Below are 23,494 nucleotides of genomic sequence, written 5' to 3' on the forward strand. Positions count from 1 at the left end.
AAACAAAAAACAAAAAAACAAAACCCTGAAGATACGCTGTTATGCATGATGCCATTTTCTCATTATTTAAAATAGATATTGATAAGTGATGCTTATTCCTTGACACTTTACCACATTAATATTTCAGGTTCTAAAAATCTGTAAAGCCTCCATAATCCTTCTTCTACCCTTGACTAGTTGACATATAAGCATAAACAAAAGGCTTGTTAAAACTTGTTAAGACTAACAATTTCCATTGGTATGTTTTACTGTAATGTAACTTTGTCTTTCCTTTATTATATTTTTCACTACATATATGTACGCATTTTTCACCTAACAGGTTTAATCTCAGGATAGTGAGGGTTTACTCTATAAAGTTACTCTTTTATTTAGATAACAGTTAAAGGTTTTTCTTCCCCAGCTTTATTGAGCTGTGATGACAGATAAAAATTGCATATATTTAAGGTGTACAATGTGATGTTTTGATATATGCATACAATGTTAAATGATGACCACAATCAAGCTAATTAACACTAACATCACCTCAAATAGTTAATTTTTTTTTTTTTTGGTGAGAACACCTGAGATGTAGTAATTTAGCAAATTTCAAATATACAGCACATTATTATTAGCTATAGTCACCACGCTGTACATTATGTCTCCAGAACTTATTCATCTTATAACTGAAAGTTTGTACCCTTTGACCAACATCTCCCCATTTCCCTGGCAACCACCATTCCACTCTCTGTTACTATGAGTTTCACTTTTTTTTTTCAGTTTCCACATGTAATCGAGACCATGCACGGGTGTGAGGTGATATCTCACTGTGGTTTTGATTTGATTGCCCTGGTGATCAGTGAAGTTGAGCACCTTTTCATATACCTGTTGGCTGTTTGGATGTCTTCCAGAGACTTCTGATTCTTTCTTCTGCTTGACTGCATCTGTCGTTGAAGCTCTTTATTGAGTTTTTTAGTTCATTCATTGTATTCCTCAGCTCCAAAATTTCTGTTTGATTCTTTTTTATGTTTTATATCTCTTTGTTGGACTTCTCATTTTTTCTTGTATCATTTTCCTGATTTCATTAAATGATTTATCCATGTTTCTTGTAGTTCATTGAGCTTCTTTAGAACAATTATTTTGAATTCTTTGTCAGTCAATTCATGGGTCTCCATTCCACTGGGGCCATTTACTGGACATTGATTGCGTTCCTTTGGTGGTGGCATATTTCCCTGATTCTTTGTGATCCCTGTAGCCTTGCACAGTTGCCTGCACATTTAAGAAGCTGTCACCTTTTCCAGACTTTATGGACTGGCTTTGGTGAGGGAAGACCTTCACCTGCTGGAGGGGGCCACGCTGGAATGTGCTGTGCCCCTGGGCCTGGTGGAGTGGAGGTGTGCTGCAGCTTCAGGTGTGTGGGGCAGGGACTCAGCTCAAATAGCTGTGGTCTGTGATGTCACCAACCCTGTGGTTCTTAGTGCCAGGAGCTTCAGGACATCTGTGGTGGCTGTGAGAGCTACTGGGGTCCTCGGCAGCCCCTCCGGATCCAGCAGTAAAAGGGACAAAGGCAGGTGTTGGTGATGACTGGTGATGTGCATGCTCTGGGTGCCAAGGCTGTGGTCCCCACGGCAGCACTGGCTGGGGTTCCAGCAACTGGGACGGAGGGGTTGGGACTCAAACAGCTGGAGTGTGCAGAGGAGAAAACCTACAGGGCTCTTTGGGGCAAAGTAGTGCCAAATACATGATCCTCCTTTTGGAGACATTAAAATATGAAAACATTCTCATCTTGGATTCAGTGTAATAAAGTATAAGGCTCAACTAATAGAACAGGAGGAAGGCTTCATGTTTATTGCATAGAAATATTTTTTATTGACATTACTTGAAATAGGATTTATTACAGATGTGTTTTCCCAGAGCTATTTTTAAAGCTAATCTGTTTTGAGCATGACTTTAAATTTGCTATGAATAAACTCCCTGTTCATCATCTATAAAACATGACAATTTCTAGAGGAAGAAAGAAGATAGCATGTGTTCTTCAACAGAGCTAGAAAAAGTGAGATTTTTATGAACGTTCAGTTAGATTTAAAAACATTTTTTAATACCTATCATTTAAACTCTAACTAGTCAAAATGCACAAAGGACTACATCTACTCTTTCCTTGAGTACCTGTTGCTAAGAAAATTATATGAACATGCAAAACTATAAGCTTCCTGCCTCGCACTAATTAGATTAAAATTAGCTAATGAAATAAAGCCTAAGAGTAATCCCTATAGACTCATCTGGGTTATAACTTTATTTCACAAGAAAAGACTTTGAAAATAGTTTCCTAGGCAAAGAAAATTGCAAATCATATAAAGGAGCTGAAAAAGGAACATAGAAAGGGCTCTGAAGGGTGCAAAGAGTATTATTAAGTATTAAGTTATTGATCTGCATTTATCAAGAAAATAGCAATAGATTTCATGGCCAATTGAGATAGAATGGGATATAATGTTATTCTTTTTCAATTTTTTAGCAATAAATAATGCAGACATTTTACCTTAGTCGCCATTCAGAGAAGCAGGTAAGTTGAAGAACTTCAAGAGGTATACAATGCTGACAGAAGTCTTTAACCAATAATGGCATTTCTCTAAAAACTAGAGAAAAATTAATGCCAGAACTCACTTTTATCTTCAGTATACTTGTAATTAAAATTCTCTTGGGGCTTCCCTGGTGGCACAGTGGTTGAGAGTCCGCCTGCCGATGCAGGAGACACGGGTTCGTGCCCCGGTCTGGGAAGATCCCACATGCCGTGGAGCGGCTGGGCCCGTGAGCCATGGCCACTGAGCCTGCGCGTCCGGAGCCTGTGCTCCGCAACGGGAGAGGCCACAACAGAGAGGCCCGCGTACCGCAAAAAAAAAAAAAAAAAAAAATTCTCTTGGACTCTTCTGGTGTCACTGAATGAATCAATTAAATATAAAGGAATTTTCAAAAAATAGAACCACTTTTTCAGAGTGAAAATGCAGCAGAGGTATTAATTTCACTGAACTTAAATTTTATATTATTTTAGTTTTCCACAGTCACTGCTTTTTCAAAAGTTTTAAATAATAATTTTAATTATTTCAATAGATCACTTACTTCACATCTAAGTTGTGAGAATTTTTGTCAGTTAAGAAAATTGTACTCCAAGTGGAGTTTTCCAAGAAGTATTTAAATAGGAAGTTTTAAAAAATAAACCTATTATTCTAATAAAACTTATAATCATGGTATCACCTACTACGTAGTCAGGATTTAATTTGTGGGGAGCTAAGCTGATTTAGCTTCCTTCACACTAAGGTCACACTAAGGAGGGGATCTATTCATGTGTGGTATGGTCCCCTTCCTTTTTATCACCACTATGAGATCTGAAACCTTTTGTTGGTCCTTGTCCTGGACACTAAAGACAGTGAACTGAGGAAGAGGTAGTTCTCACTCATCTACTGAGTAACATAGAAGCCTCTTAGGAGCTTACACTCAGGTTTTTAGATTTTTATTTTATTTTATTATTTATTATTTTTGGCTGCATTGGGTCTTCGTTGTGGCGCGCGGGCTTCTCACTGTGGTGGCTTCTCACATTGCAGAGCACGGGCTATAGGCATGCGGGTTTCAGTAGTTGCAGCACGTTGGGCTTGGTAGTTGCAGTGCATGGGCTCAGTAGCTGTGGCTTGCGGGCTCTAGAGCACAGGCTCAGTAGTGGTGGCACACGGGCTTAGTTGCCCTGCAGCACATTGGATCTTCCCGGACCAGGGCTCGAACTCGTGTTCCTTGCATTGGCAGGTGGATTCTTAACCACTGCGCCACCAGGGAGGTCCCCTTACACTCAGGTTTTAATCAGGATGTCAAAGGCTGGTCCAGGGCAATCTCGTGAATTTAAAAAAAAAAAAAATCCTCATTTGCTCACTATTTGTTCTCTTTTTTAAAAAATGTTTTTTCATCTTTTCTTCTTTTTCTCTTTCATAGTATAATTCTTTCTCTTTCAATCACTGGGAAATTTCATATAATCCCTATCTTTTGTTCACATCCAAGGAAGGAGCTGAAAAACTCATTTAGATTGAAGAATAAATGGTAGTAAAGCATATACTTTGACCTCTTACAGAGATTTTGCTTTATAAACGAAAATTTTAAACCAAGACTTAGGTTTAGTATGAGGATTTCAGACATTAGTAATTGGTGGGGTAGGTTGCTTGAGAGACAATGTGAGATTCTACCTAACATCCCAGAAATCACTTCAGCTGGTCCTGTTGAAAAGGCATGGCCAATCTCAGTGTGAAGCTCAAATATTTACACCAGAGCTGCCCAATAAAATAAAGTGTGGGGGCTTCCCTGGTGGCGCAGTGGTTGAGAGTCCGCCTGCCGATGCAGGGGACACGGGTTCGTGCCCCGGTCTGGGAAGATCCCACATGCCGCGGAGCGGTTGGGCCCGTGAGCCATGGCCGTTGGGCCTGCGCGTCCGGAGCCTGTGCTCCGCAACGGGAGAGGCCACAACAGTGAGAGGCCCGCATACAGAAAAAAAAAAAAAAAAAAAAAAAAAATAAAGTGTGGGCCACAAATGTGACCGCTTATGTAATTTAAAATTTTCTAGTAGACACATTAAAAAAGTTTTAAAATATTTAAAATGATAAAAGGACATCATCTTTTCAACACACAGTGTCTTATAGTCATTTTTTTTCACACTGCCTTTGAAATCTGCTGCTTTTTATGCTTACAGCTCATCTCTGTTTCAAACAGCCACATTTTCTTTTTTTTTTGAGTATTCATTTTTAATGAGTAAAGGATAAGATACTGATAGTACCATGTGATCATAAAGAAGCGTGGCATTATTTTATTTTTAAATTTATATACAGTAAAATTCACTCTTTTGGTTATAGTTCTACAAAATTTAACAAAAAGTAAAGACTCATATTAACTATCACTAGAAAACAATAAGCACAATGCTTCCATGATATTAAAAAAAAATTCCCCAGCCCTGCACCTTTGTAGTCAGCTCCTCTCCTCACCCTTAAATCCTTGACACCACTGATACTGTTTCTATTTAGTTTTGCTTTTCCCAGAATATCATTCATGTTAATCATGTAGTAGGTAGACTTTTAAAACTACACACTGTATGCAGTTGAGATTCATCCATGTCATTGCATTTCTCAATAGTCCATTCTTTTTCATTACTGAGTAATATTCCATTATGTGGTTATACCACATTTTTTTAACATCTTTATTGGAGTATAATTGCTTTACATTGTTGTGTTACTTTCTGCTGTATAACAAAGTGAATCAGCTATACCTGTACATATATCTCCATATCCCCTCCCTCTTGTGTCTCCCTCCCACCCTCCCTATCCCACCCCTCTAGGTGGTCACAAAGCACCAAGCTGATGTCCCTGTGCTATGCACTGCTTCCCACTAGCTAGCTATTTTACATTTGGTAGTGTATATATGTCCATGCCACTCTCTCACTTCATCCCAGCTTTCGCTTCCCACTCCCCGTGTCCTCAAGTCCATTCTCTACGTCTACGTCTTTATTCCTGTCCTGCCCCTAGGTTCTTCAGAATGATTTTTATTTTTAGATTCCATATATATGTGTTAGCATACAGTATTTGTTTTTCTCTGGCTTACTTCACTCTGTATGACAGTCTCTAGGTCCATCCACCTCACTACAAATAACTCAATTTCATTTCTTTATATGGCTGAGTAATATTCCATTGTATATATGTGCCACATCTTCTTTATCCATTCATCTGTCAATGAACACTTAGGTTGCATCCAGGTCCTGGCTATTGTAAATAGAGCTGCAATGAACATTGTGCTACATGACTCTTTTTGAAGTATGGTTTTCTCAGGGTATATGCCCAGTAGTGGGATTGCTGTGTCATATGGTAGTTCTATTTTTAGTTTTTTAAGGAACCTCCATACTGTTCTCCATAGTGGCTGTATCCATTTACATTCCCACCAACAGTGCAAGAGGGTTCCCTTTTCTCCACACCCTCTCCAGCATTTATTGTTTCTAGATTTTTGATGATGGCCATTCTGACCGGTGTGAGGTGATACCTCATTGTAGTTTTGATTTGCATTTCTCTAATGAGTGATGTTGGGCATATTTTCTTGTGCCTCTTGGCCATCTGTATGTCTTCCTTGGTGAAATGTCTATTTAGGTCTTCTGCCCATTTTTGGATTGGGTTGTTTGTTTTTTTGATATTGAGCTGCATGAGCTGCTTGTAAATTTTGGAGATTAATCCTTTGTCAGTTGCTTTGTTTGCAAATATTTTCTCCCATTCTGAGGGTTCTTTTCGTCTTGTTTATGGTTTCCTTTGCTGTGCAAAAGCTTTGAAGTTTCATTAGGTCCCATTTGTTTATTTATGTTTATTTCCATTTCTCTAGGAGGTGGGTCAAAAAGGATCTTGCTGTGATTTATGTCATAGAGTGTTCTGCCTATGTTTTCCTCTAAGAGTTTGAGAGTGTCTGGCCTTACATTTAGGTCTTTAATTCATTTTGAGTTTATTTTTGTGTATGGTGTTAGGGAGTGCTCTAATTTCATTCTTTTATGTGTAGCTGTCCAGTTTTCCCAGCACCACTTGTTGAAGAGGCTGTCTTTTCTCCACTGTATATTCTTGCCTCCTTTATCAAAGATAAGGTGACCATAGTGCATGGGTTTATCTCTGGGCTTTCTATGCTGCTCCACTGATCTGTATTTCTGTTTTTGTGCCAGTACCATACTGTCTTGATTACTGTAACTTTGTAGTATAGTCTGATGTCCGGGAGCCTGATTCCTCCAGCTCCATTTTTCTTTCTCAAGATTGCTTTGGCTATCCGGGGTTTTGACAGAATGTTTTCATAGATATTAATCTAGCTTTTAGTAGACACTGTGTGTTTTCGCTATTATTGTTGTTCTTGCTGGTTTTCTAGATTGTTCTTTTACTCTGCTTTTCTTTTTAGCAATTGTGTTGGTAATAACAACAGTGTTTTTTTCCCTGAGTTTGTCTGGTTGAAATAAAGTACAGTACAAATTGGGGCTTCCTGATGTTCAATCCCAGCAGAAAAAAAAGGGAAACTTTACAGGAATAACACACTTTCCTACAGGACAGGAAGCTTTCCCCTCATTTGTCCTCAGAGTGAAAACATTGAGGCCTCTCAGCTGCAAAGTCAGGGCAAAGTGGTGTCCAGAGGAGGTGGTCAGTGGGACAGCTGCCAGGGGCCCTGAGAGGCTCTGCCTGAACCATCGCTTGCCTCCTGCCTTCCTCTGCCCTCCAGCTTGTTCTAGAATCATCAGGAAAGACCACCCGTAGCTTCTATTCATGGGTGATAGTTCTGCCCTCAGGAGCCAGAAAAATTCTCATAATGCCTTCCCGCCTGGCATTGACAGGTGCTCTCTGTTATGTCACAAAAGGATGACATCCGGTACTGAATCTGACCTTCCACGTATGGTCGGCTGAGATTCAGCCTTAGTCATGACCCCTCCTGTGATATAAGGCCTGAGGTGAAAGAAACAAAAGGCAGCTCCCTCCCACCATTTAGTCTTGGACTTGAACTTCAAAGTCAGCCTGAAGAGGTTTCCTCCTGTATCACTGTTAAGCCATGTTTACCCCTCCTTATATTTTTGCATCTTTTTATCTCTTGGGGCTTATGTACAAATTTTTCTAATCACAGCTTATATATATCATCAATGGCTAATATGTCTCAACTATTACAATTGTTTCTTATATCTACCAATTTAGAGTATCTTCAAACTTGATATTCTATTTTTCACCTTTCTTCCAATCACTGGTACAGATGCCAAATCCACTGATCAGGTTTAGAGGATGACACCTAGAAATTTTTCTGTAGTTCCATACCAATCAATTAATCAGGACTTTGGAGAAGATCAATCACCAGTTTAGGAATAACGCTGTAGATCTACCTACCTACCTGTCTGATCAGTCAATTGTTATTCCAAATAGTGATCTACGATGGCTTTAAATCAGGGATAGATGTATCTGTTGATGTGGAGTAATATGGAGAAGACTCATAATTTCCTATGAGACTGAGTGGTGTATTCCTCATCCCCCACCACTATATCACCTAGTGACCCCAGTCCCCACTGATATGTCCTTTCCATACCTGTTCTCCTATAACTACAGTTAGAATATGTGGCCTTGAAAGATAAAGGCACACAAAGGCAGGTATGGGAAGAAAAAGATTGGCCTTGCCTGGGTCCCAGAATAAGTGAAAACAAATTACTGTGACTCTTACCAAGCTTCAAGGCAGTATATTTGCAATCCAAGGGCTTTCCGGCAGCATCGGAAGAAACTGAGGGGTGGACAATGCTCCTTATGAATAAAATGCATTTTGGTGAAATAAAATTGTCCCTGGACTCCAAGTCAGGCACGTTCCATGAGGGTTCACAAGCCCCAAGGATCCCAGTAGCAGATAAAACTCAACACATGTGTCCTCCTCAGCATCATCTGTATTTAAATCCCTGAAGATTACTCTTATTTTTTTAACTTCTTGCCCAAAAGGACAGAGTGAAGTCATTATGGATTTTAAAATGTGTTTCAGATAGGAGTCTTTCAGAGCCACTTGTTGGAATACTACTAAAACCTCCTTAAGTGGCTCCTGTGATTCTCTTTCTGTTCCACCTTTCACGGGAGCTGTTTACAAATTATCTTTCTGACCTGCTAGTTTCTGGAGCATGGGGGTTGTCATAATTTCCTCATGTTGTGGTCCCAGCTTCCCTGTGGCAAATGTTCAGGGAATTCTGCCTTAATTGAACTGGCATTCTCACGGCCATGATTTGGGGAAAACTGGGGAAGTTTGCTTGGCACAGCATCTAGCTTTCTGACAGTGCCATACTACTTTTATTTGCAGGTGCATGTGGAATAGTTTCCATCAACCTTTTCACAGTATGGATAACAATGACTGATTATTAGAAACATGTAGGAAACTATACAATACTATCCAGGAATAAACCCTAGAAATTAGAGAGAAGGAGAAAGTTTCAGAATCAACCCTATATACTATTGACTACAGACTCTCTGTTTTACCCAGCTACAAACAATCTGCCATTTCTGTTTTGAGGTCCCCTTATGTGTAAATCACTAAATCAGGTAGTTGCATTTACGCAGTGTGAATACATTTTTTTTTCTTATAAGGTGGAGCCTTCTTACCTTGAAACTGAGCATTAAATCCTTTCCGTCGATGGTTACTGTCGGATGTGAAATGGAGTCGTAACCAATTCTTGCTACTGATAACAGGAGAAGGGAGGTTCATGCCCGTCAGCCTGGAAGAGAGAATGAAGAAAATCTCTCTTGTAAACCAGCAGCGCAAATGTCCCATCTCAAACCCGATTTTACAACTGAGCGCCAACAGTCTTTATGTAGTTGCCTAAAACAGACGCCATTTATTAGCTGCATTTCCACATTGAAGCACTTCAGGTAATTTCATCTTTGCCCACCAAGAAATGCTATATTCATCCTTGATGGAATCAAGGCTTTCACAAATATTGGACGTTTTTTTTTTTTTTTTTTTTTTTTTTTTTTGTGGTACGCGGGCCTCTCACTGTTGTGGCCTCCCCCGTTGCAGAGCACAGGTTCCGGAAGCGCAGGCCCAGCAGCCATGGCTCACGGGCCCAGCCGCTCCGCGGCATGTGGGATCCTCCCAGACCGGGGCACGAACCCGTGTCCCCTGCATCGGCAGGCGGACTCTCAACCACTGCGCCACCAGGGAAGCCCTATTGGACGTTTTGATTCTTCTTTATTAATGATGATTAAATGAGCAGATATTCTTTTGATCCCTTATTTCTTCTTATCGGGACCTCGATCATAATGAATTACAAAAGGAAAAGACAGGCAAAGGATACAAGTCTACCCTTCACTATTTGAACACTTGGCAATTCGGTTTCACCTGAAGTCGACTCAGATAACTGATAACATCCAATGTTTCCAGGGCCCCATCTGCAGATTCACAACCTGGGCCTTTCCTACTCAAGTGAAGAAGAGGGCTGTTTATGAGATTGGTGACAAGAACTGTCAAAGAGATTCAACATGGAATAAAATCATGTGTGCGTAAAGTAGTACATTAAACAAAATTAAATCTTTCAAAAGTAAGACAGGATCAATCTCTGGTTAAGCTGTTGAAAATATCCAGTCCACTTACAATGTGCACTCTGGTAGTCAGAAAAAGCAAGTCATTTACTTCCTACTATTAAAAATTGTGTCATTACTAAGGAGTACATGCCTTCTCAGGCAGAGGAGCTCTTGATGGTTAGAGATGATGTGATGCATTCCGTTCTGGACAGTGGTCTAAGTACCACTGGATTGGATGCTTCAGACAGACAGACGATTGTGTGTTGGCTCCACTTGCACTAGTTGAGGCACTATATCCCTGGGTTATCTTTTCTGAACCTCAGTTTTCCAGTCTGTAAACTGGACTTGAAAAGACCTAGATCAAGGTGTTCAAAGAGATGGTATAGATGCACGTGTAAATGCTCCTAAAGCTACTTACATGGGGTTACACATTGTATAATTATTTTGCATCTCAGCTGTAAAACTATTCTCAAAATGATGCTTATTCGTGCAGATGATATGTCAGGGATTCACAAATTGCCCTGGAGCTGAAACTGGTGGGGCCCTTTGCGGGCTGGCTGGCGATTTCCACCGCTGGAAATTGTACTCTATGCCTGGAATTTGCTAGGCACGGGTTGGCTGTGTAGAGCATTTCCCTAGTTACTCCTATTTTTACCTGGAGGAAAAGCTGCATCCAGTGAAATATGTAGGCAAGCTTCCTGATGTTAGGGTGTTCAATTTCAACTCTTAGGTTTAAAAATGTGCAGTATCCATTAAAAGTGAAAAGCCAAACCTTGACTGGAACCAATTGCAACAGTGTTTGTGTCACTGTTTGAAATAATCTTCTGTAAGAGGAAATACATTACTCAGATCTTACTCTTTGCTTGGATTTATGTAGCACCGACTGGTGAAGCTGGATACGACTGATTCCAAAAAACATTTCCTCATTCTAATATTTTTTTAAAGGCTCCTTCCCCCACCTTTCTTTTCCTGGTGAGATTACGTTACAAATTCTATTAGAAAAAAGTCACGTACCTCTTTGCCTAATAGTGACAATGGCCAAGAGAGAAGTAAATTTTGGATTCAGAAACCCACATTGATCTAGCTCACCTATATCTACTTACTAAAATTTTTATAACTGAAATCCACGTTTATTTTGCCGTTGCTTTTAAAATATTGTTTAGCCTTAATTAGATTCTCTTGGAGTGGTTCTGATTTCAAAAACTAGGTGGAGTTACATTTTAGTTCCATATCAACATTGGCAATGCACATAAACAAATCCCCCTTTCACTGCCTTATCTCCCAAATACTTACCTACCAAAAAATGTCAGTTTTGTGTTCGAACTTGAACAATAAAGAGCCAGATAGAAATATTTTAGGGTTTATGAGTCACGTCATCTCTGTTGCCACTGTTCACCTCTGCCCTTGTAGCCCCAAAGCAGCCCTGTGTGATATGTTCCAACAACACTTTACTTACGGACACGACTTGCATTTCATGTAATTTTTCTGCATAACTACATATTATTCTTTTTTGATGTTTTTTCAGCCACTGAACAATGTAACAACCATTCTTAACTTATAGGCCAGATTTGACCTGTGGGGCATAGTCTGCTGATTCTTGCTTTATTATATATGAGGCAGTTTGTAAAATATTGAGTAAGGACGATAACTAGACGATGTATATCAAACTAGTGTATATATTCAAAAAATGCATAATTCCTGTGCAGATTTCTTTTATATAGAATCAAAGGTGAGGATTTAGTAACAATTATATAATTTATTTCCCATGGTTAGAGCCAAGCCACGCAAATGAACCATACTCCAGAGTGAATTAACATGCATGGATTTCTTGACTTCGCTGTGTGAATTCAACAAATATTCACATCCTCTATTTTGGGGGGAATATGGGGGCAGGTCATTGTTCCATATAAGACCTATCCTTGGAACTGTGAGTTGCTCTCTCACCTTCCTAGGGCAGGGGCTAACCTTAGAGATGCCATTTAACAAAAAGATTATATTACAAAGTCATTCGTTCCTTCATTACAAGCAAATTTAAAGAAAGTTGACTAATATGGAAGCCAGCGGATGATAGGGCAGATTTACTAAGATCCTGGATGATTCAGATAAGGTTTAGAGGTAAAGAAATTCAACTGAATACCTTTGTGGTAATGGCTCCCAAAGTGTCCACATCCTAATTTCCACAACCTGTGGCTATGTCACCTTACATGGGAAAAGGGCACTTTGATGATATGATGAAGTTACAGATTACCCTGGATGATGGGGTGGCCCAATGTAATCAGAAAGATCCTTAAAAGTGGAAGGTGGAGACAGAATAAGACAGTCAGAGGGATATCTGGGAAATCGAGTCAGAGTGAGGCTCGTGCAAACTCCACAGGTGGTCGCTGACCTTGGTGATGGAGGAAAGGGTCATGGTCCAAGGAACGAGGGTGACCTCTAGAAGACAGAAAAGGCAAGTAAGTGCATTCTCCCCTAGAGCCTCCAGAAAGGACACAGCCCTGATGACACCTTGATTTCATTGCAGCAAAACCTGTATAAGATTTATTACCTGTAGAACCATAAGATAATAAATTTGTATTGGTTTCAGCCATCAGGTTTGTGTTCATTTGTTATGGCGGCAATGGAAAACTACTACAGCCTTTTAATATGTGTATCCTACTTTTCATTCAAAAACAGTCCTGAAAGAAAGTCCATATGGTAGAAACTGTCATCACTGTATACCTGTTAATAACCTTAGAGAACCAGTGCAGTTTAAACCCTGTCTGTAATTATCAACAATTGAACGTCTATCATTGTTGCAGTGAGATCTCCTACAAGTCCTCTACAATTCTTAGCTGTATTTCTTGTAAATCTGTTGGAATTGGTTTTCCAATAAATAAATAGTTTGGGAAGTGAGAGGTAAATTATGGGGCAATAGTGGACTTGACATGGTTAGTACAAGATAGAAAGCAGAACCATTTTCAAGAGAAAAGAAAAAATGATGGCATAACAAAGATCTTTGTCTATTAGCTTACAACATACTGACAACTTTTTAATCCTAAGCATATAGAAACAAAGGACCTGGTAAGATCAAGCAAATCAAAGACTTCTGGGCTTATAAAATAAAGGAGGATGGTGAGGAAAAAAAAGAACACCTCAATGCAATCAGTGGGGAAAAAGTCTTTCTGAGGAACTGGTAGATGCATTTCATTTCTGGAGCATCTCAAACTGGAAACTCATCAAGCCCAACAATGTGGATACTGAACCGTCCCTACAGATATGGCTAAACGTATCAGTAGTTCTCAAAATTTTTTTCAGTAATGCCAAATTAAGCGATTTAATCTATTGGCAAATTCATTTCTTTCAAAGGATTCAACAAGGTTTTGCTTCTGCCAAAGGAACGGAATTGGGTCATTTGTAGAGACGTGGATGGACCTAGAGACTGTCATACAGAGTGAAGTAAGTCAAAAAGAGAAAACAAATACCATATGCTAACACATATATATGGAACCTAGAAAAATGGTACAGATGAACCGGTTTGCAAGGCAGAAATAGAGACACAGATGCAGAGAACAAGCGTAGGAACGCCAAGGGGGGGAAACGGTGGCGGGGCTGGTGGTGTGATGAACTGGGAGATTGGGATTGACATGTACACACTAATATGTATAAAATGGATAATTGATAAGAACCTGCTGTATAAAAAATAAATAAGTGAAACTTAAAAATAAATAAATGAAGATCGCCTTAAAGTTAAGACGATCGTCTTTGAGCCAACATAGAACCGTCCAGGCTGTTCCATTTTCTCCAAATAGCTTTACCATAAATTCTGCGATTCTATTTTTAATAAACCCATAACGTCTGTTTCCACTTAACCTCCATCAGCTCCTCTTTCCTCCTTTGCGACATAAAGGGGCCCGCACACTGTTCTTCCCAAACATCACGCCCTGTGTCTGTGACTCATCTGTTTACTTATGTAAATTGAAAGCTGTAGACTTGAACACCAAAGTAGTGTTCTGAAATGCATTGGGAAAGGCTACAGTTTTTTCAGAGAGCTCTCTTTGAGCACTCCTCTGACATTAAGCCAGATTTCTTATGTCTTTAGGAAATCATCACACAAATCTCTGGGGGTTCCTTGGTGGTTAAACCTCTTTAACGATGACTAAGAAGCCGGAAAGCATTAATACCATCAACACGGACTGTAAATTACCCAGCCTCCCTAAGGAGACTAAGGAATTTAATAAATCTGTTACTTTGAAGAGACTCATTGCTTATCAAGTTGGGGAAAAAGTCATCTGGAAGCTGTGCTATTTCTGTGCTCTTGTGGACATTTAATCAGAGTGTGGTGGTTCACTTATCTCTGTTTTGTCAAAATTAACTAGAGTAATATGATCAAATGAAGTTTTCCTGAAATGCCATATTTCTAATTGGGTGTTATTCATGTTAATAGTGAAATCTGCTGTCTTGTGAATATATATACATATTTTACATTGAGTTTCTAATGCTGCCACCGTAAGCCTTATTTTGGGCACTGAAGAAAATAACAATGGAAGTAAAAGGTAGTCCTTACCTTGGAAGAATAGAAAAAGCAATGAAAAAAAAGCTATGTAAGTGTGTGGACATACACAAATATATGTATACCAGATACATTAGCATGTACATATACACACACAATAGTTACATATTTACATACAAATATTTCTAGAAAGTTATTCCAAAGGTTTTACACACACACACATACCCTCTTGGAAAAACAACTACGACTACAAAACAAAAACAAAAAAACACCCACCGCCTATTTAAAAGCAGACCACGGAAGACTTCTCCGTTAAAAGTTCTTCCTTTCATCAAATTGATACTTTCTAATAGACTTTTCTTTCACCCTCTTGGCATTCCTGGTTAGCTCTCATGAAGATCTTCTCTCTTGGACAACAATCTCTCTCTCTCTCTCTCTCTCTCTCTCTGCCTTTTTTTCCTCCAGGCACTTTTGAAGATTCTATCATTATATCGTTATGATACACCCAAGGCTACACCCTTCCCTCTTGGCAATTTTATCCACCCTATGACTTTAGCATCATCTTTCACATTCTCTGTGTGCGTCATACCTCCTATGCCTTTTGCAAAAATAATTTATAGATTCTGGAGCCCCTGGTGCTCCCTCCAGGGTGGGACACCCATCCTTCCAGGTTCACACTTTCCCCTTGCTTCCACTCTGGGATGAACTTGACTTCATTGTGCCCGCACGTACAGCCAGTGCTCCTTCCCTGCTCAGGGTCTTGACATACGCTGTTCTCTCACATCTACCCCACCACCTGCTTCCTCTCCATTTGCCTGGTAAGACTGGGCATCCTTTAGAGCTCAGATGACACGTCACATTCTCAGGGAAGCCTGACCTGACCACGTAGATGAAGCTCTTTCTCCCTCCTGCTGCCCTCTCCTCGCTCCCTAGTTTATCCTTTGCAGACATTTCAAATTAGTGACGACCTGGTCTCTTGTGTGGTTATGTATTGGATGGGCATCTTTCCTGTGACACATGAAGCTTGTGTTACCACCAATGTCTCTCTAGCACCCGGTAAAGTGCTGGGCAGTTAGTAGAGGCTGAATATACATCGGATGGGAAAATGGAAGAGGTAAGTTTAAACACTCCCAGGGGGCCTTACCCAGGTCCCATCTCACAAAGTGAAGGCTACTCTGTACAATCCTTCATGTTATGATGCCAGGCTGGGTGTTCGTGACTTAAGATGACTTCATGGGGTGAATCAGATCTCTTTGTAGCATTAGAGGTGAGCAGAGTGGGTGGGGGGATGGTGCTGGGAGAGAGCGATGGTGTCATATCTGCCCGGGACCCAGGCCTCCACACAGACCCACACACGACTCTGAGGGGGCCGGTCACACAGAATAGATTTGAATGGACTCCCCTGGTTTCATGCCCCAGCAACCCTGACTGGACATCCAGTCTCCCCTTACCCTCAGGAAACCCAGAGAGACACAACTCAGCTGCCCCAGAAATTCCCTCAATACCCACTCCTGAGGTTGGCCCTTGGTAGATGTTTAGACCCTAGATGCACCGGGTTCCATGGATTTCTGGGAGGAGCAAGTTCTCAGATGGGTAACACTGGCCGCACCAAAACGGGCGTGAGTGCAGTGGATCCAAGGGAGGGTTCAGAGTATGTGCAGCACCCTCACCTCATAGCCGTCTCCTCAACTTTAGGTTTGCACACAGCGTCTGTTCAGTTGCTAAGTTGGCATTCAACCCTGCAGTGTTCATTCTTCTAACCCAGCACTGCCCAGGTTCTCGCCCAAACCCTACCACCTCTAATTGTGCTGTGGAAAAGGTCTCTTTAATTGTGCGTTGCTTTCCTGCCCCTCCCTACTCAAATCCACTTGGTGTAACCCTGACATGAACTGCCCTAAATAGAACCCAATTCAACATTTATAAACAACCATCCTAGGCACCAAAGATACAGCTGTCAGCAAAATAAGATGCCCAGAATCTCTCAGAGACGAGTGACCTCAGGGTATGACACGTAGGGTAAGCATCGCCAGATAGGGAACACGGGTCACGATACACATCCACAATAGGGGTTCCAACTCTTCTTGGCAGAAGACCCTCCTGGAAATGCGACATCTGAGTTGTGACTTGTCGGGTGAGTTGCTGGACTGGGGACAACAATTCGAGAGCAACGATTTCCAAAGTGCAGATTTGTGGAGACACCCAAGCCAAATCACAACTCACAGGCACTTTCCTAAAAATACTCCAATGACTCCAAATCACTCTGAGAAAAATCAGCTTTCTTGGCATGGGATTGAAGATGCTTCATGATATGACTCTGACCATGTCCTGCCTTCTCTCTCTTTGTGCCCTTTCTGGAATTGCTCCCTAAATCATCTTATACCCTCATGCTTCCCTGACTTTGAGCTGTCCTCTCCCATCCAGAGCCCTTTGGCTGACGTTTGCCTGTTTAAATTCTCAGATTTCAAAGCTTTTGTAAAAGATATCCCCTCCAAAAATCTTCTCTTATTATCTCAGGTAGAATCAACTATCCTGTGTTCATAATCTTTTAGCACTTGACCCATATATGTCTATGGAAATTATAAGAGCCCATCTTGTACTTTTTTTTTTTTTTTTTTTGCGGTACGTGGGCCTCTCACTGTTGTGGCCTCTCCCATTGTGCAGCACAGGCTCCGGACCCGCAGGCTCAGCGGCCATGGCTCACGGGCCCAGCCGCTCCGCGGCATGTGGGATCTTCCCGGACCGGGGCACGAACCCGTGTCCCCTGCATCGGCAGGCGGACTCTCAACCACTGCGCCACCAGGGAAGCCCCATCTTGTACTTTTGATGTTCATATCGATGTCTGCTTCCTCGAATGAACTGTGAGTCCCCTGAGGGTACACTGGCACCTTGTTAATTGCCCTCATCCTGGTACTTTGCATACACGGGAGTCTCAATAAATCCATTTTAAGTGGTTTCTATGCTTTTGTTTTTGCTCATGATGTGAGCTCCTGAAACAGCAGCAGGGCTTAAGACTATGAAAAGTTAAGATCATTAAGAGAAGGCCATTCTTATCTTTTCACGCACGGCGATTTCCTGCCAGTGTCATGATCTGCCAAGTGTGAATGCCAAATGGATCAGCTCTGGCATCTTCTTTTTATTCCATCTATGGCATCCAAGGGGTCCAGAGCAGTAATACAGGCCTCACTGAAGCCAGGGAGAACATCCATGTGTGTCAAGGAAGGAGCAGGTGGCGCACGATGGACCCTATTAGAGACGGGGCAAAGGAGCCCAGCCCAGACAGGAGGGATTGAGAGCAGGTCATAAACACATCCAGGGCTTCAGCAAATCAGACATTAGGCATTAACCCAGAGGTCAAGCAGAGAGAACCATTTGGGAGAGAATGGGACAAATCCTGTCCTCTAAAGCTTAAGGACTAAATGTCAGGCAGTAGCTCAGAACGAAGCCCGGGAAATGGCCCAGACAGATGGTAATAGGATAGACGGTCAAAGACAGCATTTCTCAGTGGAAAGTCCTTTGGGCCTCTCGTCCACCCCAGTGACCTAGGAAGGAGGCCAGCAGGGAATGTGGCTGCAGCCCAGGAGCAAGCTTTTTCCCTCCTGGCCTGAGGGGTGGTCACACCCACCAGAAACCTGCACAGTGGGGGGGACCCCATTCACAGGTGACATGAGGTCACATCTGTACCAAATATCTCCACTGCAGCAAACTGGTCTGGATCTGAGTCGGTGACTTGGGAAACAAAACCTCCAGTGTGTGTCTCTCATCCCGGCTCCATCTAATATTCTGGCGGGTTCTTTTAGTGCCACCTGCAAAGACAGGCATCTGAGGTTTGCCAACAGGAAACGAGGTTCTTTGCCTCCTGTACCACCTGGACTTTCAAAGGAGCCAATAGTTGGCTGTAGGCATGGATGCACATCCATATGATTTGTTGATTATTAAAAAGACATTATCTACAAACAGATTTCTATAATAAATGCACATAGGTGATACTCCAAGACTGTCAGTAAAAAAGCAAAAAAAAAAACCCAAAAAACAAAATGACATTTAATTTCTGGATCACTCACCATTTTCTCTTTGATGTTATTTTTAGCAATATGTATTATTTAAGACACTACAAAAAATATTTTTTCCCTTAATCTTGGGGTAAGATGTTATCCTAGCCCATTTCAAGGGTCTGAAATGTCTCTCTTTTTCTTAGGAAACTTTTTTCCTCACTTGATAATAATGACATTTCCTTATGCCACTAGCTGGTAAGATCCACCCCCTCCCCGATGCTGCTACATTCTTGGTGGCAGGAGGGTAGGAGATGAGCTGTCCCTAATTGCACGGGACCCAAAGTACAGCTCTGATACGCGAGATTATCAGAATCTGGGGCACATCTGACAGAGGCACACCTGTGTCGCCGTCCGGCTGCTGCAAACCTGGTTACTCTTCACACAGGGACACACAGCCCTTGGGTTCGGTCTATGGCTGCTCCTTCCCAGGTGGTCTTATCTGTGCTTGTCACCTTCATGTCACAAGTGCCATCACAGCAAGTGAGCTCCCTCCACCCACGGCTCTGTATTGAGGCCCAGGGGCAGCTGGAGCCTCACGGAGGCTGCCCCACGCTTTCTCCCTCACTTGCAGACTCTGGGAACCTATAGCCATTATGAACACAGACTCTGGAGCCACCCTTGCCTGGACTCCTGCCCCTCCCGGCTGGGTGACCTCAGGCATTGACTCACCTGAACCTCCAGCCTCCTCTGTGTGAAGACTCACACACATACACTGCGGACTGGACACTCCTGGTCGCCTCGCAAGAACCCTTCCCTACTTTCCCGTCCTAAAAAATTCAATTTTGTTCTGAAACCCACTTCTACCCTAGCAGCAATGAGATTCAGGGAAAGACGATTGCTTGCTGAACTTATACGTGGATACCTCTGTATCTATCTGTACATATATACTCACAAAACACACTCGTATGTATGCAAGTTATATATGTGATATATGACATATACTGTGATATTGATGTATTATGTAATATATATGCAGGTCTCTGTCTACCTATATATCATCATAAAAAGTTTCCAAGCATGTCAACTATTTTCTATTTCACGTTGGTGAGACCAATACTGCCTCAATTTTTCAAACGTATTTATGACCTTCCGCATGCCAAACCTTGTGCAATGTGCCAGGAATACGAAGTGGAATAAGCCCTTGTCTCTGACTTCACATGGTTTACAGTCAATCTAACTGAGGGTGTTATGGGCTGATTTGTGGCCCCCAAATCCGTGTGTTGAAGTTCTAAGCACAAGTACCTCAGGATGTGAGTGTGACCCATATGACTGGTATTCTTATAAGAAGAGGAGGTTAGGACACAGACACGCACAGAGGGACGACCACGCAAAGACACAGGGAGAAGACGGATGTCTACATGCCAAGCAGAGAGGCCTGGAACACATCCTGCCCTCATGGCTGTCAGAAGAAAGCCAACCTGTTGACACCTTGATTGCAGACGTCCAGCCTCCAGAACTCTGAGAATCAATGTCTGTTGTTTAAGCCCCGCAGGGTGTGGAACTGTCCTCTGGTAGCTCTAAATTAAAACAAGGAGTCCCATAAGTAAGCCGATGACTGTGCTGCAGGAGAAGGGCTGTGTGACGTTGCCCCAGCAAGCTTGCTTGCTCGGGAGGTGGGAACTCATCAGACTGTAGGGTCACGACATCAGGGAGGGCATCCTGCAGGTGGCAGTGCATAAACACTCCAGATAAAGAAATAAACAGAGAAGAGGGGAGACTCAGTGTGAACCTGGGGGATACAGATGTCTAAGGGCGAGTCAAAGTGTCCTCGAAGGTGATGGAGAGGGACTGAGCAGCAAGAGAGGAAAATTGACAGCCCAGAAGTTAAGGGAAAAGGGAATGTTCAGGAAGGATGATTGCTAGTTTCTCGAACCTCAAAGGGCCAATGCTGAGCTGGCAGAGGCGTGCTTTGGTGTTCGATGACCCAGTGAAAACCAGTGATTGAAGAGGGCAGTTGGTTTAACACCCACTCAATGGATACTCTGACCACATGGTAGCCAATCCTTCTAAACAGGACTGGGGAGTCCACAGCATCCAAACGTTAAGGAGAAACATGCTCTCAGGTCAATGTATGTTTATTTCTCTCAATGATTATATATTGTATTTAGGAAATAGAGTTCCAGCCCATTCTTCCTGAAAGTTTCAGTTGTGAAATAAACAGGAATATACAACAGCATGAGGGAAGATATATGAGTCCAAATGGCTCAGAACACATGGAAGCCTGCCACCAAGTGCAAGACTGTCACAGAGGCAGGAATTGGCCATGGGGGACCCTCACTTGTTCCAGGGATCAGAATTTGTGGGTGTCCCTGCCCACTTCCAGCCTTTCCAGCAGAGATACATCACTGTTCACACGTAAACCCTGTCAGCACGTCACAGATTACTGGCACACTCAGAAATGGTAAGGCTTGTCCTAAGCTTTGTCCATAGCTTCATTTAATAAAGAATTCTCTTGAGGGCTTCCCTGGTGGCGCAGTGGTTGAGAGTCTGCCTGCCGATGCAGGGGACACGGGTTCGTGCCCCGGTCCGGGAAGATCCCACATTGCCACAGAGCGGCTGGGCCCGTGAGCCATGGCCGCTGAGCCTGCGCGTCTGGAGCCTGTGCTCCGCAACGGGAGAGGCCACAGCAGTAAGAGGCCCGCGTACTACAAAAAAAAAAAAAAAGATATAAAAGGGGAGGTTTGTACCTTTGCCCAACATCTTCCCATTTCCCTAACTTCAGCCCCTGGTAACCACCATCTACTCTGTTTCTATGAGTTCAACTTGTTTAGATTATAAATGAGATCAAAGGTATTCATCTGTGTCTGGCTTGTTTTTCTTAGCATACTGTCCTCTATTTCGGTCCATCCACCTCAAGGTCAGAGAGGTGGGCAGTGGCCATTCATCCATCTGGGTTTCTTGTTTTGTTGTGTTTTTTACTTGGAATAGATATTATTTTTCCCATTTTACAGATATAGAACTAAGCCGTACAGGCATGGAGTAAGCTTTCAGATTCAGCCTACAGCACATGAGAGGTATATTCATTTAATTAATGTTGAATCTTGAACTTATTGCCTTTTAGATTTTGAAAACGCACATCACCGCAAGTCTGCAGGACTATGGCGGCTGGTGAAAGCCAAATCACATTCTAGTTTACGACCCCTTTGCCTCCTGAGCTGACCTCCTCTTAGCTTGTGAATCCTGGCCACTTCCTGAAAAGATGCAGAAGCTCAGGTCAAATCGAAAACAGGTGAGCCTCTTGGTGAGCCCAGGAGGACTTCGAGGCAGCGTCCTGTGCAGTGGAGTTGCAGATGCTGCTCTGCCCTTGAATTAAGTCAGGGCTGTTGACCTTCGTCTCTCCTGCACGTTGGATGGTCGATGGTCCTTTTGGCCGGTAAGGTTGAATATTTTGTTTAAGCCATTTAGCTATCAAAGCCTATTGAGGAACATGAGCCTGGGCCAGGCTGATTGGCAGAAGGAATTCCACAAGGGAATTCCACACGGTTGCAAATGGCAGGATTGCTTCGTTTCATGGCTTCTAGGGCTGAATAATATTCCATTGTGTGTATGTGTATATATAGATCAGATTATCCAAGGAGAGACTGCTTAGCAATTACTGCTTTTCAAGAATATGTTACGTGTTAATACAGGATAAACAGACCAGGTAAATAAAGCCAGGTGGCTTCCTAGGCAGCTGCTCACTTATGATTTTCCTTATTTATAACTACATAGTTAAATAGATTAAAAAACAAAGAATACTTATATTTTTCCTCTTGCCATTTTTCTATGAACTTTTAATATCTACAGAGATGCTAGTGAGACTTAAATCACTTGAAGGCAATTATTCTAATCAATTGGAATCTTCACCTGTGATCCTTCCCTGTAAGTAACAAGATAAATTATAGCCCAAAGCTGGTCTTTACAACAACCTTAAGAAGAATTGAAAGTTTGTTAAAAAACATTTGTACCAAATTGGTTAAAAATATCCACTAAATATTGTATTTAAAAGCATTCACTGGCACAAAAGAATATTACAGAGAGATACAGCTCAACAGAACATCCTGGATTATTTTTTCTTCCATGATTAATGAGTAAATAGTAAATAAGGAAAAAAGATGAGGGAAATTAAAATTAGTCACAAAATGCATCTAATATTCTAAATACTTTCCCATATAGATATGTGTAGGTGGATATTAGAAATGGTGTGCCTATTTACATACCATTTAAGAAACTTATTTTTTCTCTTTAAGAGAAGATTATAATTCTTTCTACATCAATACATATAATTTGTGAATTTTGTACTATCCCATTAAATTAATATGCCATTATTTGTTTAACCAATGCCCTCGTGTAGCTAAGTGATAGTACTTCTGATATCTTGATAAATTTCATAATAAACCACATTATAATGAGTATTTTTAAAATCAGTGCATTTATTGCCCTAGGATCAATTCCTACAAGTAAAATTTATGGGTCAAAAGGGACGCACTTCTTCAAGACTTTTTTAAAAAGCATATTGAAAAATTGCTCTTTTAAAAAAAATAAGCTTTGGGAAGAAGACTTTCAAAGCTACTCCATGAATTTATCCTGTGAAGCTCCTTTATTTTAGATCCAGTTCAATTGCCACATTTTCGCCGAGCCCCGAGCACATGTGTTTCTGATTTCGTTGTTCTGCGTTCTTTCTCCTGTCAGAGTTCTTACGACGTCTGTTCCTGCCATGAGATTAATATCTACCTGAGGCCGTGGCATATGCTTTACTAGTTTTGAGTCCCCTCTGTCTGCGTTTGTCTTTTCCTTGATACAAGGGAAATGCTTGGAAGCATTAAGAAGCTCCTAACACACTCAAACAGCAGAACGGTTTTGAATGTTTTTCCTTCTTATTACCAACTGAGCACCCCTAAGCCCTTATCATCCATGTTGCATAAATAAAA

General features: G+C 41.6%; 1 protein-coding gene across 1 annotated transcript in view; it reads right to left on the minus strand.

Moving 5' to 3' along the window:
* The window catches only part of CSMD1 (CUB and Sushi multiple domains 1), a gene marked incomplete at its 3' end in the record, with an annotated part of 1,732,394 nt that overhangs the window by 600,600 nt on the left and 1,108,300 nt on the right, over positions 1–23,494 (minus strand). The window contains exon 6 of the mRNA XM_081220901.1: positions 9,126–9,238. Coding sequence (XP_081077027.1) covers positions 9,126–9,238 — 113 coding nt within the window. The remainder of the gene's footprint in view (positions 1–9,125; positions 9,239–23,494) is intronic.

This window comes from Mesoplodon bidens (assembly GCF_964165515.1).
Source record: "Mesoplodon bidens genome assembly, chromosome: 20".
Taxonomy (NCBI): Eukaryota; Metazoa; Chordata; class Mammalia; order Artiodactyla; family Ziphiidae; genus Mesoplodon; species Mesoplodon bidens.